The following is an 18,525-nucleotide window of genomic DNA, read 5'->3' as shown; positions in this document are numbered from 1 at the left end:
ATGCACTACCATGGCTGACAGTAGGGTGCTCATAGGTCAGAGCTCAAGTATTATGGTGTTCTAATTAAGAAATACAATTGACATTCAAATAATGTGTATGATAATTATAATTAGTATAATAGAAAATAGAAAAAAAAATCATTATCCTAATGAGATCATGACATAATATATTTTCAATACCACTTTTGATTCCACTTCCATCAATTATTGTTTAATTTAAGATGTTTCCAGTCTGTATAAGTACAAGATAAGGAAGTCAGTATACAATATGTGTACAGTATAAGTTAAGACACAAAGACACAAATAATTAGCTAATTCATGTTAAGGGTTGTGAGATGAAAAAATTAAACAACTGAATCAGGGGAAATAGTTTATACATCACTTCCAGACATATCATAGATCAAACATAGAATTGTGAGGGGAATGATTGAGGACATTTAAGTCCAAGTACTTAAGTTAACCAGGAAAATGAAAATCAAGAAATGTTGTCAAATTACAGTTCAATCAATTTTTTTGTAAGGTGTATCCTTGTCAAATAATTTATTAACTCCATCAATGAAAGCATCTTTGGCCATCTCTGCAGCTTCTCCTGGACTGTCTGCAACCATAGCTGCTTTCGCTCCTGTGACCCCTCCTGCCACTGCACCAGCTGCAACCATCACGCCTCCAACCACCCCTGCTGCTATACCAGCTGCAACACCTACAGCTCCAACCGTGCCTGCTGCCCCTGCCTTTGCTGCTGCAGCTGCCCCTGCCTTTGCTGCTGCAGTTGCCCCTGCCTTTGCTGCTGCAGCTACCCCTGCCTTTGCTGCTGCAGCTACCCCTGCCTTTGCTGCTGCAGCTGCCCCTGCTTTTGCTGCTGCAGCTACCCCTACCATTCCAACATTGCCTGCTGCAGCAGCTGTTAGTAATGTACTTGCATCATCGATTTTCTCATCTTCATCTGTTCCTGACAGGTTGATGAGGTGTTCTTTCAGGCTTCTGCCGCAGTGGTACACGCCTGCTCCCACCAGCAGAGGAATCCCAAGCAGGGCGCCCAGCAACACTCCTGTAACACAGCCTGCTGCGATAATGTTAGAGCAAACTTCGTTCTTGTCTTTTTTCTGTAGATCTGTTTTTACTGCCTGGAGGAACTAATTCGTGTAATATTGGCCACCATTCTCTTCCACCAGCTTTTCAATGGTATTCAGCAACCTGCCCACCTGAGTTCTGTTGCTTTTATACCCAAACGGCCAACGTTTCCAGTGCTTGTTGTCAATGACATGGCATCGACCTCCACACTTCTTTATGAGTTCCTGCAGCTTGCCATTCTTTGTGACAAACTCTTCAATGGTTTGACCTTCAAGGTTATCACCATGTGTGAAGAGGACTATTGTATATTTCAGTACCTTTTCACTAAAATTATTTGTGTTGTGCTTCACAGTTTCCATCTCGTGTTTTGTGTATCTTCCCACTTGAAGGACGATGACCACAGCATGAGGGCCAGGGGAGCACTCAACAATACTTCCTGCAATCTCACGCTTTTCCTCACCTTTGGTCCCTTCTCCGTTCTCTGTCTCAACTTCATCCGTTCCAAAAAGTCCTGGTGTGTCGATCACTTTAATCATTTTCCTCTTCATGTACTTCTGTTCTGCAACACCTTCGTGTGTAAGCGAGGATGGAGATGCCGCCTTCTGAAAAGCTTTCTTTCCTAAGATGGTGTTCCCTGTGCTGCTTTTACCAACTCCCGTTGTTCCTACCAGCAAGATCCTCCTTTCAGCATGACCTAGAGGATAAAGAAGAGATGTTGATGGCATGCATGTGTTAAATGCATGTGTTAAACAATAGTCATCATGGATAAGGTAATGTTTATTGATCCCTTGCAGTGAAATAGTGTCGTTTTTATCAATATGTTAGTTACTTTCACGTAAATCTTAACCTGTAAACAATATGATACATCGCAGTCATTTGGTGACATGGGACAAAACATGGTGCAAAACTGGAGAAAATTAAACTTTATGCTATGACTAATTACACTGCATGTGTACATATTCAGCATATACTAAACTACAGAGATTGTACCCTCCCAACCTTTAAGAATTTTATGAAATGTACCTTTTAGCTTGATTAACACCAGCAAGCTAAAAACGTACATCAATTCTCAACTTCATGTTTCAAACACATACTCTTATTGGTCACAGTATAAAACAAAAATAATAGTTAAGATATTTTATTTTTAAGATCTAAAGGAGTTCACATCTGAATGTGTTGACAAAGGCATTATTTTCACAAAACAAATGCATGTTATATAGTAGTTTTTCATTTTCTTTTATTCTATGCTAGCTGCTAAAATAATCTATTTCACGTAAGGAATAAAGATTTGCCGGTCAGTACGGGAAAATAAATCCTGACAGGATGAACAGGTCCCCTACCTGCAGCAGATTGTTATTGTTGCCAAAAAGATAAAAACTTCCACTGAGAACAATTGTTCTTCAATTGAAACGTTTAAGTTGCAAGTAGTGATAATGAGCTTTCTTTCAAGTAATATTAGTTGTAATTGTAATAATTGTAAGTCAATAAGGCAGTTTCATTCATATTAGTTTGAGGTTTAGGAGATTTTAAAGCTTTATTGCTGGAAGCTGGAAGTATCAACAGAGTGAACAGATATCTCTGAAGAAAGTAAAAATGGAGTCTAATTCATTCTAATTCACAACACTTGCCACTAAGAAGATGTGAGAAAAATGCCCGACATCACATACAGTATATGAGACCTTGAGGTCACTGACAACCATGGACGGATTAAGAAACCACGGGCCCCTGGGCCTGGCCATGTTAAGGGATTTTTTATTGTCAAAAAAAAAATTCATCCTTGATCACTGGAAACATTTTAAAGCAGGGTCTGCTTTGCCTACGAAACTTCCACGCTGGCTGCATTGTCCATAGTTACGCCCCTGGCACACATGCACATTTTCTAACACAGCACATGTACACTCAATTAAAGCCATTAGCAAATGAACAAAATACACCTTTTTCAACCACAAATAAGAGATACATAACAGCGACTTCATGCAGAGGCTCTGGCTTAGGGGCCCCCTGAGCTCATGGGCCCCTGGGCCTGGGCCCTGTAGGCCTGTTCGTTAATCCATCCCTGCTGACAACAATACAGATATGTTCAGGTTTCAATCCATTTGCGGGACCAAATTTCTGCTGTGTTAATCATATGCCTTCGTGAGTTGAAACATGACGTTTCTGTCTCTGTTCTTAAGTGTTAATGATCTAGTAACTACTCTAAATACAAAATTAAGGACAGCACTTGACTCTGTAGCACCATTGAAACAAAAAAAGGTTTTAGCCAAACAAAAAGCTCCATGGAGAAATGAGGAAATTATTAAACTTAAGAGATCCTGCAGAAGGTCTGAGCGTACATGGAGAAAGACCAAGCTACAGGTCCACCTTGATATCTTTAAGGATAAACTTTCAGTCTTTAATAAAGCAATAAGAAATGCTAGGAAGGATCATTTCTCTAATTTGATATCTACAAATTCTAACAATTCCAGGGTCCTCTTTTCAACAATAGACAGCCTTATAAATCCTGCACCTAAAGTAGATGATAGTCTCTTTTCCACCTCCAAATGTGAGGAATTTTGCAGCATTCTTCAGAGATAAGATAACGAACATTAGGAAGAATATTGCTCAAGAAATTCCAAATGTCTTGTTTTCTGATCCCCTTCCACCATGCTGTAACAGTATGAGCTTTTTTGCACTGGCTGATATAGAAATGCTGAGCAAAGTAGTGTCACAACTGAAGCCGTCTACATGCCCTCTTGATCCCCTTCCCACCAATTTTTTAAGACCATCTTTGACTCTGTGTCTAAGGACATTCTAGCCATTATAAACTGTTCCCTGCTTACAGGTATTTTCCCATCAGAACTTAAAACTGCCCTGGTGAGACCCCTCCTGAAGAAAAGCAATTTAGACTCTTCAGTTCTAAACAATTTTAGACCCATCTCTAACCTTCCCTTTCTAAGCAAAATCCTGGAAAAAATTGTCTTTAAACAGTTAAATAATTTCCTAGATGCTAACTGTGCATTTGACACCTTCCAATCTGGTTTTCGCTCCAATCATAGCACAGAAACGGCATTAGTCAAGGTTGTAAATGATCTCAGGATTAATGCTGACTCCAAAAAACTATCTGTCTTGGCCCTTCTGGATCTGAGCGCAGCCTTTGATACTGTTGATCACAATATCCTTATTGATAGACTTGAAAATTGGGTTGGCCTCACTGGTCCGGTCCTAAACTGGTTTAGGACCTATCTAACTGGCCGGTAATACTTTGTCGCCCTCGGAGACCACAGCTCAAAAAACATTTGTATGACCTGTGGGGTCCCTCAAGGATCCATTTTAGGGCCCTTACTTTTCAGTCTATACATGCTACCCCTTGGTAGTGTAATTAGGAGGCACAACATCGACTATCATAGCTATGCAGATGACACCCAGCTCTATATTTCTGTAACACCCAACAACTACAGCTCTATTGATTGTTTGGTAAATTGCATTTCTGATATAAATGTATGGATGTCACAAAACTTTCTCCAGCTAAACCAAGATAAAACAGAGGTATTAGTCATTGGTGAAAAAAAACGAGAGAGAGAAACTATCTGCACACTTAAAAACACTAGCACTTAACACCAAGCCAGAAACCTAGGCGTCATACTTGACTCAGATCTCAATTTTGAAACCCATATCAAAAATATAATTAAAACATCTTTTTATCACTTAAGAAACATTGCTAAGGTGCAACCGTTTCTCACTCAGGCTGACACCGAAAGACTGATGCACGCGTTTATCACGAGCAGGCTAGACTACTGTAACTCGCTTTTGTCTGGTCTACCAAAAAAAGCCATTAGTCAACTACAAACAATACAGAATGCAGCAGCGCGAGTCCTCACTAAAACAAGACGGAGAGCGCACATCACACCAGTATTAAAATCACTGCACTGGCTACCTGTTAGTTTTAGAATAGATTTCAAGGTTCTCCTACTAGTCTATAAATCACTCCATAGTCATGCACCTGAATATATAACAGACATGCTCTCAAGGTACACACCCAGTAGATCCCTGAGGTCCTCCGGCACTGAACTTCTAACAGTTCCAAAAGCCAGGACAAAGAGACATGGGGAAGCAGCTTTTAGTTTCTATGCCCCCAACCTTTGGAACACTCTGCCAGAATACCTAAGAATGGCTGAAACGGTTGAAACCTTTAAACATGCACTTAAGACATACCTCTTTGATCTCGCTTATCACTCACTGTAAAATGTATTTAACATTTATGGATTATTTATTTATTTACTTATTTCTGTCTCTTTTCAAGTGTTTGTACCCTCCCCAGCAGCTGTCTCTTAGTTTGACGATAACTGTGCTGAGCAGTCCTTTATGGTGCCAGTGCGGTTAGTACGTCATTTCCTGTTCATTTATCTCTGGCAAAATCTGTGTCTTTTTATAAGTGTTTTGTAACTTGTAAAATGTATTTATTTAACATTAATGTAACATTTATTTATTTACTTATCTGTGTCTCTTTACAAGTGTTTGTAACCCCCCCCCCCCCAGCAGCTTAGTTTGACGATGACCGTGCTGAGTAGTCCTTTACGGTGCCAGTGCGGTTAGTACGTTTATTTTATTTTATTTATTTATCTCTAGAAAATCTGTGTGTTTCTTACAAGTGTTTGTAAACCCCCTCCCCCCTTCTCTTTCCTACTGTGAGGCGCATTGTGTTACTTCCTTGTATGAAATGCGCCGTACAAATAAAGTTTGATTTGATTTGATTTGATTAAGTGCTGACATTTTTAACTCTGTGCATGTGCTTAAAAGTGTACCTTCTGTGTGTGTGTATAAGCAAGGACTGATAAGAAGAACTAGTAGTCCTTCTTTTCTGCCTTGCTGATGCATTACGTTGCAAAAAGCAAGATGACCACAGACATCGGGGGGAGATGGGGTGAGCTGGGGTGCATGCAGTACCATCCCATGTCTTGTACTGGTTAATTTAAACATAGGGACCAAGGATCAAGTCCAAACTGAGCTATTTTCTCAATCTACACCCAATCTCTCTCCTGCTCATTCTCATCCATATACAGGCTAAAAAAGGTCCAAACAGATACCATAAATAATGTTTAAATAGTCAGCCCTGTATGATTTATGATGTTTTTATACACTGGCGCTGTTTATCTGTTTACTTATGTTACAATTTTTTAAAGGCAAGTATATGAGCGTTGTTTGTCCTCAGAAAAAAAACAGACCACAAAGCTACTACTACTACTCAATCATTTACTCAATGTGTCTACCAATGCAGCCTTGCACCAAGAATAAGAACTTGGCCAGAACTTTGCAAGAACTTTGACTTGTGTTAAAACACTTTTTCAGAGGGAGACATGGTGGTGATTTCAGATGATGAAGAATACCATGTAACGGGTATGAATTTTAGATTATTTTTAGACTTTTTACCTCTAGCTTTTAGATTTTTTTGAACAAGCCGAATGTCTATTGCTCTCTTTTACAGACAAGGTCAGTGACTAGATTCAGACTGTTTTACAGTTGATCTACAAATAAACAAACACCACTCACTACAATTAAGACGATTTTTTAATCATCTGAATAATCAAATTATTGTCTCTCTCGTAGAACCTGACATCCGTCTCAAAGAGAAATTTAACAGGAGAAGTATACAGAATATCAGAGCTGCTTTGGAATTTAATGAGATTTTCTATATTTGAACAAGCCATTTGTAAAATCTCTTTTTTGTGCATGTTGTATTGTTGTAAAAAATATAGGGTACAATGAATTATAAAAAATGATGAATTTTTTATACCAGAAGATATGCACATTTAATACGTGAGATAATATCTTTAATTTCACCTGGGCCACTACCTGAGTTCTGTGATGATAATATATTTCATATATATGTCATATTTCTGAACCATGGGCCCCCTCAAACAGTATTCTTCTTGAGATCACAGATGATTTGGTCATTCTGATTTGAACTGGGGGAAGCGTTATTTAAGATTGTTTTCACATGCATGCATCAGACCCTAGAGAGGGATCAAGCGGGCAGGGGCTGAGAGGTCTATCTCACACAACGACTCTAGATCGACAGGGGGTATAAACACCCTTGACACACCAGAAGCGGTCTCTGATCCCTCTATCACGATTATCAGAAGGCGCTGTCATGGACAGAAAGTTCCGGCCTGCCAGAAGTTCCGGATGACGCAATGGATGACGTTACGATCAGCTGTTTTGCTCTTTCACGTGAATGATATAGAATCTTCATAGCTAGGTGCTACTGCTAACTAGAGGTGGGGACTTGCTAGGTGTCTTCTCAACTTGTAATGCAGCAAATAAATATCACCGCGGCGGTTGTTTTGAGATACTTTGTGATGTTTCTTATTAGCCGAGCAGTACAAATGCATATGAAAAGTAATCGAATTAGTGCTAAACAATGTTCAAAGACAGCTAGCTTTAACCATCTCTGCTCTGGATCTTACAAAAGTAGTAACAATTTAGCTTTCTGTTCACAACAACCTTTAAGAACCACGTCGGTATTTCATGAAAAATGTATCTATCTAATCGAAAAAAATGGTATCGTGAACATTGTTTAGCACTACTTCCATTACTTTTCATATGCATTTACTGCCCTGCTAATAAGAAACATCACGAAGTATCTCTAAACAACCGCGGTGATATTTAATTGCTGTATTACAAGTTGAGAAGGCATGTAGCAAGTCCCCACCTCTAGTTAGCAGTAGCACCTAGCTATAAAGATTCTATATCATTCACGTGAAAGAGCAAAACAGCTGATCGTAACGTCATCCATTGCGTCATCCGGAACTTCTGGCAGGCCGGAACTTTCTGTCCATGACAGCCCCACTTTAATAATGGTGAAATATGTGAGCGTCTCCAACGTTATTCTGCTCACACGGCCTTCGCTGGTTCCCAATCCTTGAGAGGTCGGCAGGTGCATCAAGAAGGGTATGAAAATAGGGGTCCACAGCTGTCTATCCAGCTCGTCAAAACGGTTAAAGAAGAAATATTTGGGAGGCTCAAAAAGACATACCGTAGATGCCATTTCTCACTCAGGTGGTCAACACATAGCTTTCACTCTCCACTCTCAAACATCTCCTAAACCCCCTCCTACAGGAAGACCACCACAGCTTTTATGGTGTCCAACAGCTTGGAACAGACCAGACCGGGGGTTGTCGCCAGTCAATCGGTGTTCAGAGTAGCTGACCGTGCCTGTTTGGTGGAAGTATGCAACGCTTAGCAGTGGTGGTGGACAGAAAGAAGTAGATGTAATTCGTTCCTGTACTTAAGTAACATATAGATGTATCTGTACTTTACTCAAGTATTTCTATTTTGTGAGACTTTATACTTTGACTCCACTACATTTCAAAGTGAAAATTTGTACTTTTTACTCCATTACATTTAGTAAAACCTCTCGTTCCTTTTTACCAAAGCGAATCAAATTATGAGAAGTCAAAGTGATTGCACAATCACACCAATCAGGGCTCAGCGCGCAATTTGCTCTGAAGTCCTTTCGGTTCCTTATCGCAGTTCACTGCGATATAACAGTATGGTACATGACGTCAGTCATGGGGTACAAATCGAAGCATTTATCTATTCACGCCTGAAAGGCCGCGAGATCTGTCAGCGCGCGCTCCTGGCCCCGCCTGCGAGGAGTACTATAATATCATTACGCGCCCTCAGATCTGCCTCTTTTGAAACTTCGCAAGACGGAGTGAACATCTCCGAGCATATCTCAAACGCTCTACCACAGTCAAAAGAGTTTTGTGTGCTTTCGCTCTCTACGGGTTGGTGAGTTATCTGGGTTCCTTAACCCTCACTAGCTCAGGGCGCTACAAAATTCATTGGCTCAACTTCATTTTGAAAGTAGTGGCTGCTATCCTGGCTGCCTGGCTGGCTAAGTTTCTGACTAGCCTGCTAGCTTGCTAACAACGTGTTCGTTGCAGATAGTGTGCTTGTGTTTTAACATTCTTCTCTACTTTCAGATTGAAAAAAAGATGGCCAGACACTACCCCGACTGCGGTCATGTCCGTCCCAAGGGCGACCGCACCGTCGGTGCTTGACCTGCCTAGGCAGGGACCACGCAGAGGGCACGCTTTCGGGCAAAGCCCCTGTCTGTTCCATCTGTGCTAGCCTCCCGCTAGCTAAGGCTACCAGGCGCCTTGCGTTCTGGAAGCGCAAGGACGCCGAGGAGACTGCACTGGTTCCATCCGGGGCTAACGCCCCCATAGGAATGAGTGCGTCTTCAGCCTTGGACTTGGTGAGCGTGAGCAGTCGCCTTGCAGCGGCAGCTCCGCCCCCGGGTCTCTCCCCGTCTCCGCCGCCTGTCAGCCCTGGGGCTGCGGGCAGCGAGGCTGAGGAGCTTCAACCAAGCGGTGTCCAGCCTGAACTCGAGCTGGACATCAGCCTGGATGATGATAGTCTGCTAGACTTCTCCGATGAGCACAGCTCAATCGCTGAAGCAATGCAGACGAGCCATGACGTTAGGATGCGGGTGGAGACACCTCCTACCTCGTCTCGGCTCCTGGGCCAGCAACTCCACGAGGTTGCGCTGAGAGCAGCCAGCTGCCTCGGGCTCCCTCTCCCTCCCCCTCCCAGTGTGCGGTCCTCGCTGCTGGAAGGGGAGTTTTATGCTGGCTCCGCCGCGTCAGTTCCCAGCTGCATCCCCTTTTTCGAGGAGGTGCACGAGGAACTGCAGGCGACATGGGCGATACCCTACTCGGGCCGAGCCCCGGTGCCGGGGTTCGCGCCCTACATGCAGCTCCACATGGCTAAGGAGAGGGGCTACCTCTCCTTTCCTCAGGTGGAGGATGCAGTGGGTGGGCAGACACCAGGCTCAGCTGGCAGAGAAGTCCTACTTGGCTGCAGGGCAGGCTGCCTGCACGACCAATACGGCTGCGTTGCTACAGCGCTACCAGGCAAAGCTCCTGACTGAGCTTGCCTTGTTGCTGGGGGAAGATCACCCGCCTGTGGCAGAAGTCCGTCGCGCGACGGATCTGTCGCTCAGACTAACTCGGTGCACGTCACAGGCACTGGGGAGGGTGATGGGTACCGCGGTGGCTACCCAGAGGTCTCTGTGGCTATCACTGGCTAAGCTGTCAGACAGAGAAAAAGCACCACTCCTCGACGCCCCGGTCTCTGTCCAGGGCGCCTTCGGGGAGGCAGTGGTCAAAATGGCTGCCAAGTTCGAAGAACAGCAGAAGAGCAGAGAGGTATTCCAGGCTTGAATGCCTCGCTCTAGTGGCACGGGTGAGATGTCCTCCTCAGGACACACCACACCCGCACCGGGCCAGAAGAGAATCGGGTTCCGCTCGCCAGCGCCTCCAGCAAAGGTGTCCACCGGGCGAGGCTGGCAGAGACACCCCTTTCGCCCTCCAGCGCAGCCTGCAGCACAGCGACCAGCTGCGCGCCCTGCCCAGGGCGCAGCCTAGGCTCCGCGGCAGCACTCCGCTCGCCGCGGGGCGAGGCAGAGGGAGACCTCAGGCTTCCTGATCGTGACAGTCAGCCACTCGTCACACAGGGGGGAGCGGTGGAGTCCACACCGCCTCCGCAGAAATCAGCCCGTCGCTCACATGTGGAAAAAATGTCCAGCACGGTAAGCAGGTTTTCACAAGCACCACAATCATATGTTCTAACTCCTGTCCCAGATGGCGCAGAGCCCAGGCATGCTTGTGCAACTCCCCCCGCGATGCACACAGTGCAATCGCATCCCCACATTTTTTTCAAAAACATGAGGGGGCAGCCCCAGATCTCGTCTCCCTCCCTAGGCGGAGTGGGTGTAGATCTAGGCTTAGACTCATTGACCATGAGCGGGTTAGTCCCCGACAAATTCAACTCAAAGCACAACCTCCCTGGTTGTGCGGAGAGTTGGCGCGCATGCGCAGTGTCACCATGGGTGCTAAAGACGATCACAAGGGGTTACGTGCTGCAATACGCCCGTTCCCCTCCGCCATTCAGCAGAGTGATACAGTCTGTGGTGCAGCGAGAACAGTCTCACTTCCTACGAGGAGAGATAATCTCCCTGCTCAGAAAGGAAGCGATAAGCAGAGTCCCTCCCAAGGAGGAAAATGCAGGCTTCTACAGCCGTTACTTCCTCGTACCCAAAAGAGACGGGAATTATCGGCCAATATTAGATCTACGTGTGTTAAACAAAGCACTCATGCCGCTACGGTTCAGAATGTTGACCCCACGCAGGCTTGTGCAGTTTATAAGGCCAAACGATTGGTTTATCACGATAGACTTAAGACACTTATTTCCACATTCCGATCCACCACAGACATCGGAGATATCTGAGGTTTGCGTTCGGAGGAATAGCGTACCAATTCAACGCACTCCCATTCAGCCTGTCCCTAGCGCCGAGGGTATTTACAAAGTGCGTAGAGGCAGCCGTCGCCCCATTACGTCTACGCGGCTTACGCGTTTACAATTATTTGGACGACTGGTTAATTGCTTCTCATTCAAAGGCTGCAGCAGTGCAGGACGGCCATCTAGTGGTGGCGCACCTGTATCGACTGGGCTTTGTTATAAACAGGGAAAAGAGCGTTCTCTGCCCCAGGCAAGTTACGCATTTTCTGGGTATGATTTTAGACTCCACCTCCATGGAGGTCAGGCTGTCTCAAGAACGGATAAATGCCATCAAAACATGCGTGCGCCAGTTCCGACGGGGACAGTCAGTCTCGTCGCTGTGCTGCCAACGCCTGTTAGGAATGATGGCGTCGGCCGCTATAGCGCTCCCGCTGGGGATGTTGCGCATGCGGCCATTCCAAATATGGTACCTGTCTATGAAGCTCAACGCAGTCACAGACAGGCATCGCAGAGTAGTGGTGTCCTCCAGATGCAGGAAAGCCCTGGCGATCTGGAGAACCCCCTGGTTTCTCGCCGCGTCGGGCACTATGGGCATAGTGTCACGTTGCGTGGTGGTGACCACAGACGCTTCCACCAAAGGCTGGGGAGCGGTCTGCGAAGGGAGAGGCGTGAACGGTCTCTGGTCAGTGACAGAGGCCGCGTCTCACATAAATGTGTTAGAGCTGCGAACAGTAGTCCTAGCTCTACAACACTTTCTGCCCAGGCTGAGTGGTCAGCATGTACTAGTGAGAACGGGCAACACTGAGACCTTGGCGTATATAAATCGCCAGGGCGGAGTGCGCTCCCCGTCACTACACCATTGGGCGACTCGCCTGCTCCTGTGGGCAGCGAGGCACGTCCTGTCCCTCAGGGCAGTTCATATACCAGGTCACCTCAACTACGGTGCGGACCTGTTATCGAGGGGCGATCCTCGAGCAGCAGACTGGTGCCTTCACCCACAAGTGATAGGTCAGATCTGGGTGCGTTTTTTCAAGGCGCAGGTGGACCTGTTCGCGAACAGGCAGAACACCTGCTGCCCGCTCTGGTTCTCGCTAGGGGGCGACGATCCCCCAATAGGCATAGACGCGCTGGGCCACCAGTGGCCAGCTCCACCCCTATATGCTTTTCCCCGATCCCGCTCCTCCAGCAGGTGCAGTGCAGGATTGCGGACGAGGGCAGGGAATTGATATTGATAGCCCCACACTGGCCCAATCAGCCGTGGGCGGCAGATCTGGTCAATATGTCAGTGCAGCAGCCTTGGGAGCTACCTCTGCGGAGAGACCTCCTAACGCAGGCGCACAGGACAGTGTGGCACCCACATCCGGAGTGGTGGCGTCTCAGAGCCTGGCACCTGAAAGGTGCAGGCTCATAGCGTCAGGCTTGTCGGACGCGGTGGTGGCTACAATACAGAGTGCCCGAGCTGTATCAACACGGGCTCTGTATACGCTGAAGTGGCGCAGTTTTGAGCGGTGGTGTGCTGCGCGTCAGCACGACCCCATTAACTGCGCGCTGGGCGTTATTCTAGAATTCCTACAGCAGTTGTTTGATGAGGGGAAGGCGGCTTCTACTCTCAAAGTGTACATGGCTGCCATTTCAGCCTGCCACGCAGGCATTAATGGCAGTTCTCCTGGCAGTCACCCGCTAGCGTCACGCTTTATGGCGGGGGTGAGACGGCTCAGGGTGCCAGAGAGACACCTCATACCCTCTTGGGATCTGCTAGTGGTGTTACATGCTCTCACAGGGCCTCCGTTCGAGCCCCTGGAGACAGTGGACATAAAGTTTGTCTCTTTAAAGACCGCGCTGCTACTGGCGTTAACGTCAGCAAAACGCGTTGGTGACATGCAAGCCCTGTCATTCAGTCCATCGTGCCTTCAGTTCTCGATCGCTGGTGACAGAGTGGTTATGCGACCTAATGCTGCTTACACACCTAAAGTGGTGGTAACCCCATTCCGCAATCAGGTGATTGAATTAGCAGTTTTCTCGCCTCCTCCTTTTGCGTCAGCAGAGGAGGAACGTTTGAATAAGCTCTGTCTAGTGCGCGCTCTCCGCTGTTACGCAGAGCGCACTAGAGCTTTCAGACAGTCAGATCAGCTATTTGTGTGCTTCGGTGCACGCGCAAAAGGCAGACCTCTATCAAAACCGAGCCTCTCCCGTTGGATAGTAGAGGCTATCGTGTTGTCTTATAAGAGCTTGTCTTTAGATCCCCGGAGAAGTTGCATGCGCACTCTACGCGGGGGGTCTCGTCTTCCTGGGCCTTACTAAAGGGCGTCTCAGTGGAAGATATTTGCAAAGCTGCAAGCTGGAGTTCTCGCCACACTTTCATTAGATTCTATATGTTAGATGTGGCTGAACCTAGTTTTCTTCATAGCGTTCTGCGGGCAAGCGATCTCTGAATCCCTTGGCCTGAGAACGATATATATGATAAGTGTGTTCATTAGTGTCTACATGTTATGTTGCACATGAAACATCCCAGGGTTTTCTTACGGGCGCGGGATCACGGCTCCCTGTCGCCTATGATAAAGGTGGCCCTGTTAAATTCATGGTGTTCTGCAGGCAAGCGATCTCTGAATCCCCTGACCTGAGAACGATGTATATGATAAGTGTGTTCATCGGTGTCTACATGTTTGTTGCACATGAAACACTCCAGGGTGGTTTCCTACAGGCGCAGGATCGCGATCCTTGCCGCCTATGACAAAGGTTGCCCTGTTAATATGTTCACCGCCAGCGGCCGTATGAACCTCTATGAGGGCAAAGGCTTCAGTAAAGCTGGTGTGTGTAATTGGCTGCCACTGTATTATCACGCGGGAATGTATAGGGTCCCATACTGTTATATCGCAGTGAACTGCGATAAGGAACGTCTCGGTTACTTACGTAACCTCGGTTCCTTAAGCAGGAACCAGATATAACAAAGTTGGCGTGTACAGTGTTACCTTGGATTGATTGTCTTGCTCAGTTTCTTTCCAAGGCAGATCTGAGGGCGCGTAATGATATTATAGTACTCCTGGCAGGCGGGGCCAGGAGCGCGCGCTGACAGATCTCGCGGCCTTTCAGGCGTGAATAGATAAATGCTTCGATTTGTACCCCATGACTGACGTCATGTACCATACTGTTATATCTGGTTCCTGCTTAAGGAACCGAGGTTACGTAAGTAACCGAGACGTTTCGTCAGTTTCGTTCGTTCGTTGAGCGCAAGCTACGTGGAATTCGTTACAACCCCGCTGCAGCATTTTGAGGAACGCTACATAAATGATGGAAATGATGGAAGAAACGGCTGACACTTACTTGCCTGAACACCTTTGGCCTTATTTGGGCAAACTTTTTGAATTGGAAGAAAGGAAGGACTCATTGTATTTTGAGTTTCTTCTCTGCCTGCCTAAGCACAATACAATATCACTACATACTTCTTTACAGTCTTCGGTGCAAAAGCTAGTTCCTGTAATGAATTTTTTTTTTACGTTTGATCTGAGGTCACGTGTTTTGACTTTCGTCTGGTTTTGTACCTAGGGTTGTGTGGGGAATATCACTACTATCACTAGTCTTCAGCACAAACTACTATAATACCACATTCTCTGATTGTGTGGAACTAGTTCCTGTAATGGTATTTATCATACTTTGAAACATACAGTAAATCAGGATTAATGAGTTTAAGGGTAACACAGACATACAGATGTGATATAGTAAAGGAGCTTATGTTTTACTCCACATTTTTTTTATAATTAAATGTGCAACTAAGTTACAAATAAATGTAAAATGAAATAATTGTTCTCTAGTGCTGTTATTTCATAACCACTTGGTCTTACCTAATGACAATGTTTTGTGCTTATACTTTTTAATAGACAAATGTAAGACACTATTTAAAGAGTGAATCAGTTGATTGAGCAGGAGCTTTGATGTGAAAATGATAAAAGGCCATTAGAACCATAATTCATCAAGGTACTTTTACTTTTAATACTTAAGTATATATGAAGGCAAATACTTTTATACTTCTACTTAAGTAGAAATTCAAGGTGCATACTTCCACTTTTACTGGAGTAATATTTTACACAAGGTATCTATACTTTCACTTAAGTACGTAGTTAGTGTACTTCGTCCACCATTGCTTAGCAGTGAGTGTGAGTGATTTAGAGTGTGCAGGTATGAGTTATTTAGTGTTTGCAGTAAGTGAGTCAGTGTGAGATGTTTTTGTAGGAATATTTTTGTATCAGATGAACAAGGATGAACTTTCAAAATACGAATTGATTTATTTAAGACTGGGTTCCAGCTGACCGTTGGGTTTTGAAATAGAAGGGAGAGTCTTCGGTTGACCCAAGAGAAGAAAACAGGTGTGGTATCTAAAAGGGGTGGAGATGGGTTGAGCTTTGGCTGAGTTCTAAGTTCCTCTTTATATGCAGGAGAGTAGGTAGTGGCTGCCTTATGGTTAACAAACTCAGAAGACATTTGCTGGATGTGCAAGATAAAAGAAGCAACCCCAGCCTTAGACAGTGCTACTTCTGTGAAAACAAGAAAACTGGTTTGAGCTTGATTTGACAGTTTTATGACCAACACTTTACTTCCACATACCCAACGTGACTTTATGATTTTATGATATGTATTGAGTGAGATTCATAAAAGAGATACATGGGCCTCAATGTACTTCACATTGCTTTGATGATGTATCCTCTGTGCCGTGACAAAAAATGCATTGTACTCTCAACCAGTCTGACTTTGCCTGAACTTAATTTTTTTAACACAAATTAAAAAAATAACAACATTTATCATTTCCAATGCCTGCCTAAACTTGTGTGTGTGACTGTATCTGTAGCCTGTCAATGGCTACTTGTATGTGTTTCCCTCAATCAATACACTTTGGTGTAAACTGTGTGAGATGGATGACTTTTAAAAACTGTCACCATTTTTGGCAGCAAAAATAAACAAGACAAGAAAATGTATGCTTGTGGCTATTCCAGAAAGCAGGTTTAACAAACTCTTAGCCCAACTTTGAACTCTTAGTTGATTAACCCTGAGATGGGAAAGTATGTGTTTTCCGTTCCAGAACAGCTGATCTAAATTAGTTCTGTCAAAAATGTACAGTTCCACAGTCATTTTATTGTATGATATGGAATATATATGTCATGCAATGCATATCTTAAGGCACTAGCCAGTACTACAATACCATGCAATGCATATTTCACTACTGGGAAATGTATACTTATTTAAATACTTTTATAAAATGTATACATTTGTACATTGTATGCATATGAAAAACATTTCTACTGAGTGTCAGTGTCCTGGCTGTGGTGAAGTCTGATCGCCTCTACTTGATAAGTGTGTCATGACCTCCAGTTAACATCAGTCTGATCAATTGTCTTGTTCTGTATTAGGTAGTGTAAGAACAAGACTAATTAGCATAGAGCATTACATTTACATGGCAGGAAGTTTATGTAAGATAAAAGAGAAGTAATGTTTTTCTCTGTTATGTATTGCATGAACTGCACCTACCAGAAGTATTGTGAGGGGGTGCAAAAATGTTATGCAAGAGTATTGCGTGGGAACACAAACATTACTCAATGAAAAATCTTCACCATGTCTAGTAGGGGGCTCGATAGATACAAGTAGACGACAACATGCATGGAAATAAATCACTTAATCTATATACTTCATCCTTTCAGTCAGGTGCCAGCCATTTAATCCTTCAACTTCAGTTATGCAATACTGCAACGCTGCCTTTGTGTGCAAGGTGGAAAAGGTGCTCTCCATAATAAAAGTCTTGTCACTGTTCACATTCAGATATAACAGAATACAAAACGCAATGGCATAAAGTCAATCAATCTATATTCTCGTAAAGGATCATATTCCACAAGCATGAGGAATGCATTTATATATTTTTATATTTTGTATTCTCTGAGTGTGAACTTTGAGAGCACTTACTTTGGCGAGCGCTTCTTTTAACTTGCACACACAGAGATAAACCACACAGAGGTATCAATGTGAAATTGTTCATGCCTGTCACATGCTCATTGTCTTGGACTGTTTGGTGGAAGCATGCAAAGCATACCTGTGAGTGTGAGTGATTTAGTGTGTGCAGGTGTGAGTGAGTGAGTGAGTGAGTGTGATATGATTTTCACCTCACACGTAAGAGGAAAAGTTTAGGGTCATCTAGGCAAATTCTGGGAGGAGCTGTAGGGTCAAGTGTGAACATTTCCAATGTGCAAAGGAAGCCACTGAACAAGTTGGCCTTCATCACTCTTCCTTCACATAAGAGAACACAGTATTGCATTTAATGATTGAATGTTCGAGGCATTGTGGATCTTTGTATCTTGAGGTTTTTTTAAGGGTATACTGTCTCTATGGCAATAGTACATTGATAAGGACCAAACAAGGAGCAAAGATCACTGATACTATCCTAGTTATCTTTCACATTCCTCTTCGGAGGTTTTCATATACAGTACATATACGGTCACTGTTCTGTGATTACATTTTTTACTTGTATTAATTATGTACATGTATTTCTGCCCAGAAACTTTAACTATGAATAGTAAACAATGATATATTAGGTATACTGCCACTGCAGTATTCCTAAACTTTCAAAGCCTTGGTTTCTTAGCACCTTTTCTATTTGAACAATACTGGTTCAAACTCACTGATATATCAAACTGAAGATACAGTATTGTTCAGAATTGATCCATGGCTGTGAGTACCTGCAGCATCACAGTAAAGGGATATCCTTTACCAACTCCACTCTCACTCGAGTCATATTGCTCAATTATATGGATCTTCAGTTTTATATGTCAGTTTGAAATATGAACATGTACTAAAGTTTGAAGAAGTTACACTCACCTGCCATTACTGTCTTATTCAGTATGTAAAGTGTGGATCCTGTCTTGAAAATCAGTCTTGCAAACACAGCAGGTATGTGAAGGACATGTGTGGAGGGGAAGAAAACTCCACCCCGTATAAGAGGAAACAGGGCACCTGTCACTCCACCCATGGGTGTTGGTAAAAACAACCAATCACTGGGATGTAAATATGCAGTTTAAGGACCAAAAATTTCCACGAAGGCAAATGTTTAGAGCTTAAAGATCATTGTGATTGTGATTAGAGATGATACATTATTGTGGATTTGTCGGATATGAAAGGAACCTGCTTGGATTG

At 44.2% G+C, this 18,525-nt stretch overlaps 2 protein-coding genes across 2 annotated transcripts in view; one reads left to right on the top strand and one right to left on the bottom strand.

Moving 5' to 3' along the window:
- LOC105898408 (heavy metal-binding protein HIP-like) overlaps window positions 1–18,525 on the top strand; it is a 249,655-nt gene that overhangs the window by 43,095 nt on the left and 188,035 nt on the right. The gene's annotated exons all lie outside the window — the stretch shown is intronic.
- On the bottom strand, window positions 856–18,278 carry LOC116224612 (GTPase IMAP family member 9-like). The gene is made up of 2 exons (XM_031584937.1): window positions 18,211–18,278; window positions 856–1,765 (listed from the first exon to the last, which is right to left on the bottom strand). Exons 1-2 carry the CDS (start codon window positions 18,215–18,217, stop codon window positions 1,134–1,136), a joined length of 639 nt encoding a protein of 212 aa, XP_031440797.1. The 5' UTR covers window positions 18,218–18,278; the 3' UTR covers window positions 856–1,133.

This window comes from Clupea harengus, chromosome 18 (assembly GCF_900700415.2).
Source record: "Clupea harengus chromosome 18, Ch_v2.0.2, whole genome shotgun sequence".
Taxonomy (NCBI): domain Eukaryota; kingdom Metazoa; phylum Chordata; class Actinopteri; order Clupeiformes; family Clupeidae; genus Clupea; species Clupea harengus.
The sequence above is the reverse complement of the archived record's forward strand: the minus strand, read 5'-3'. Positions and strand labels throughout refer to the sequence as shown.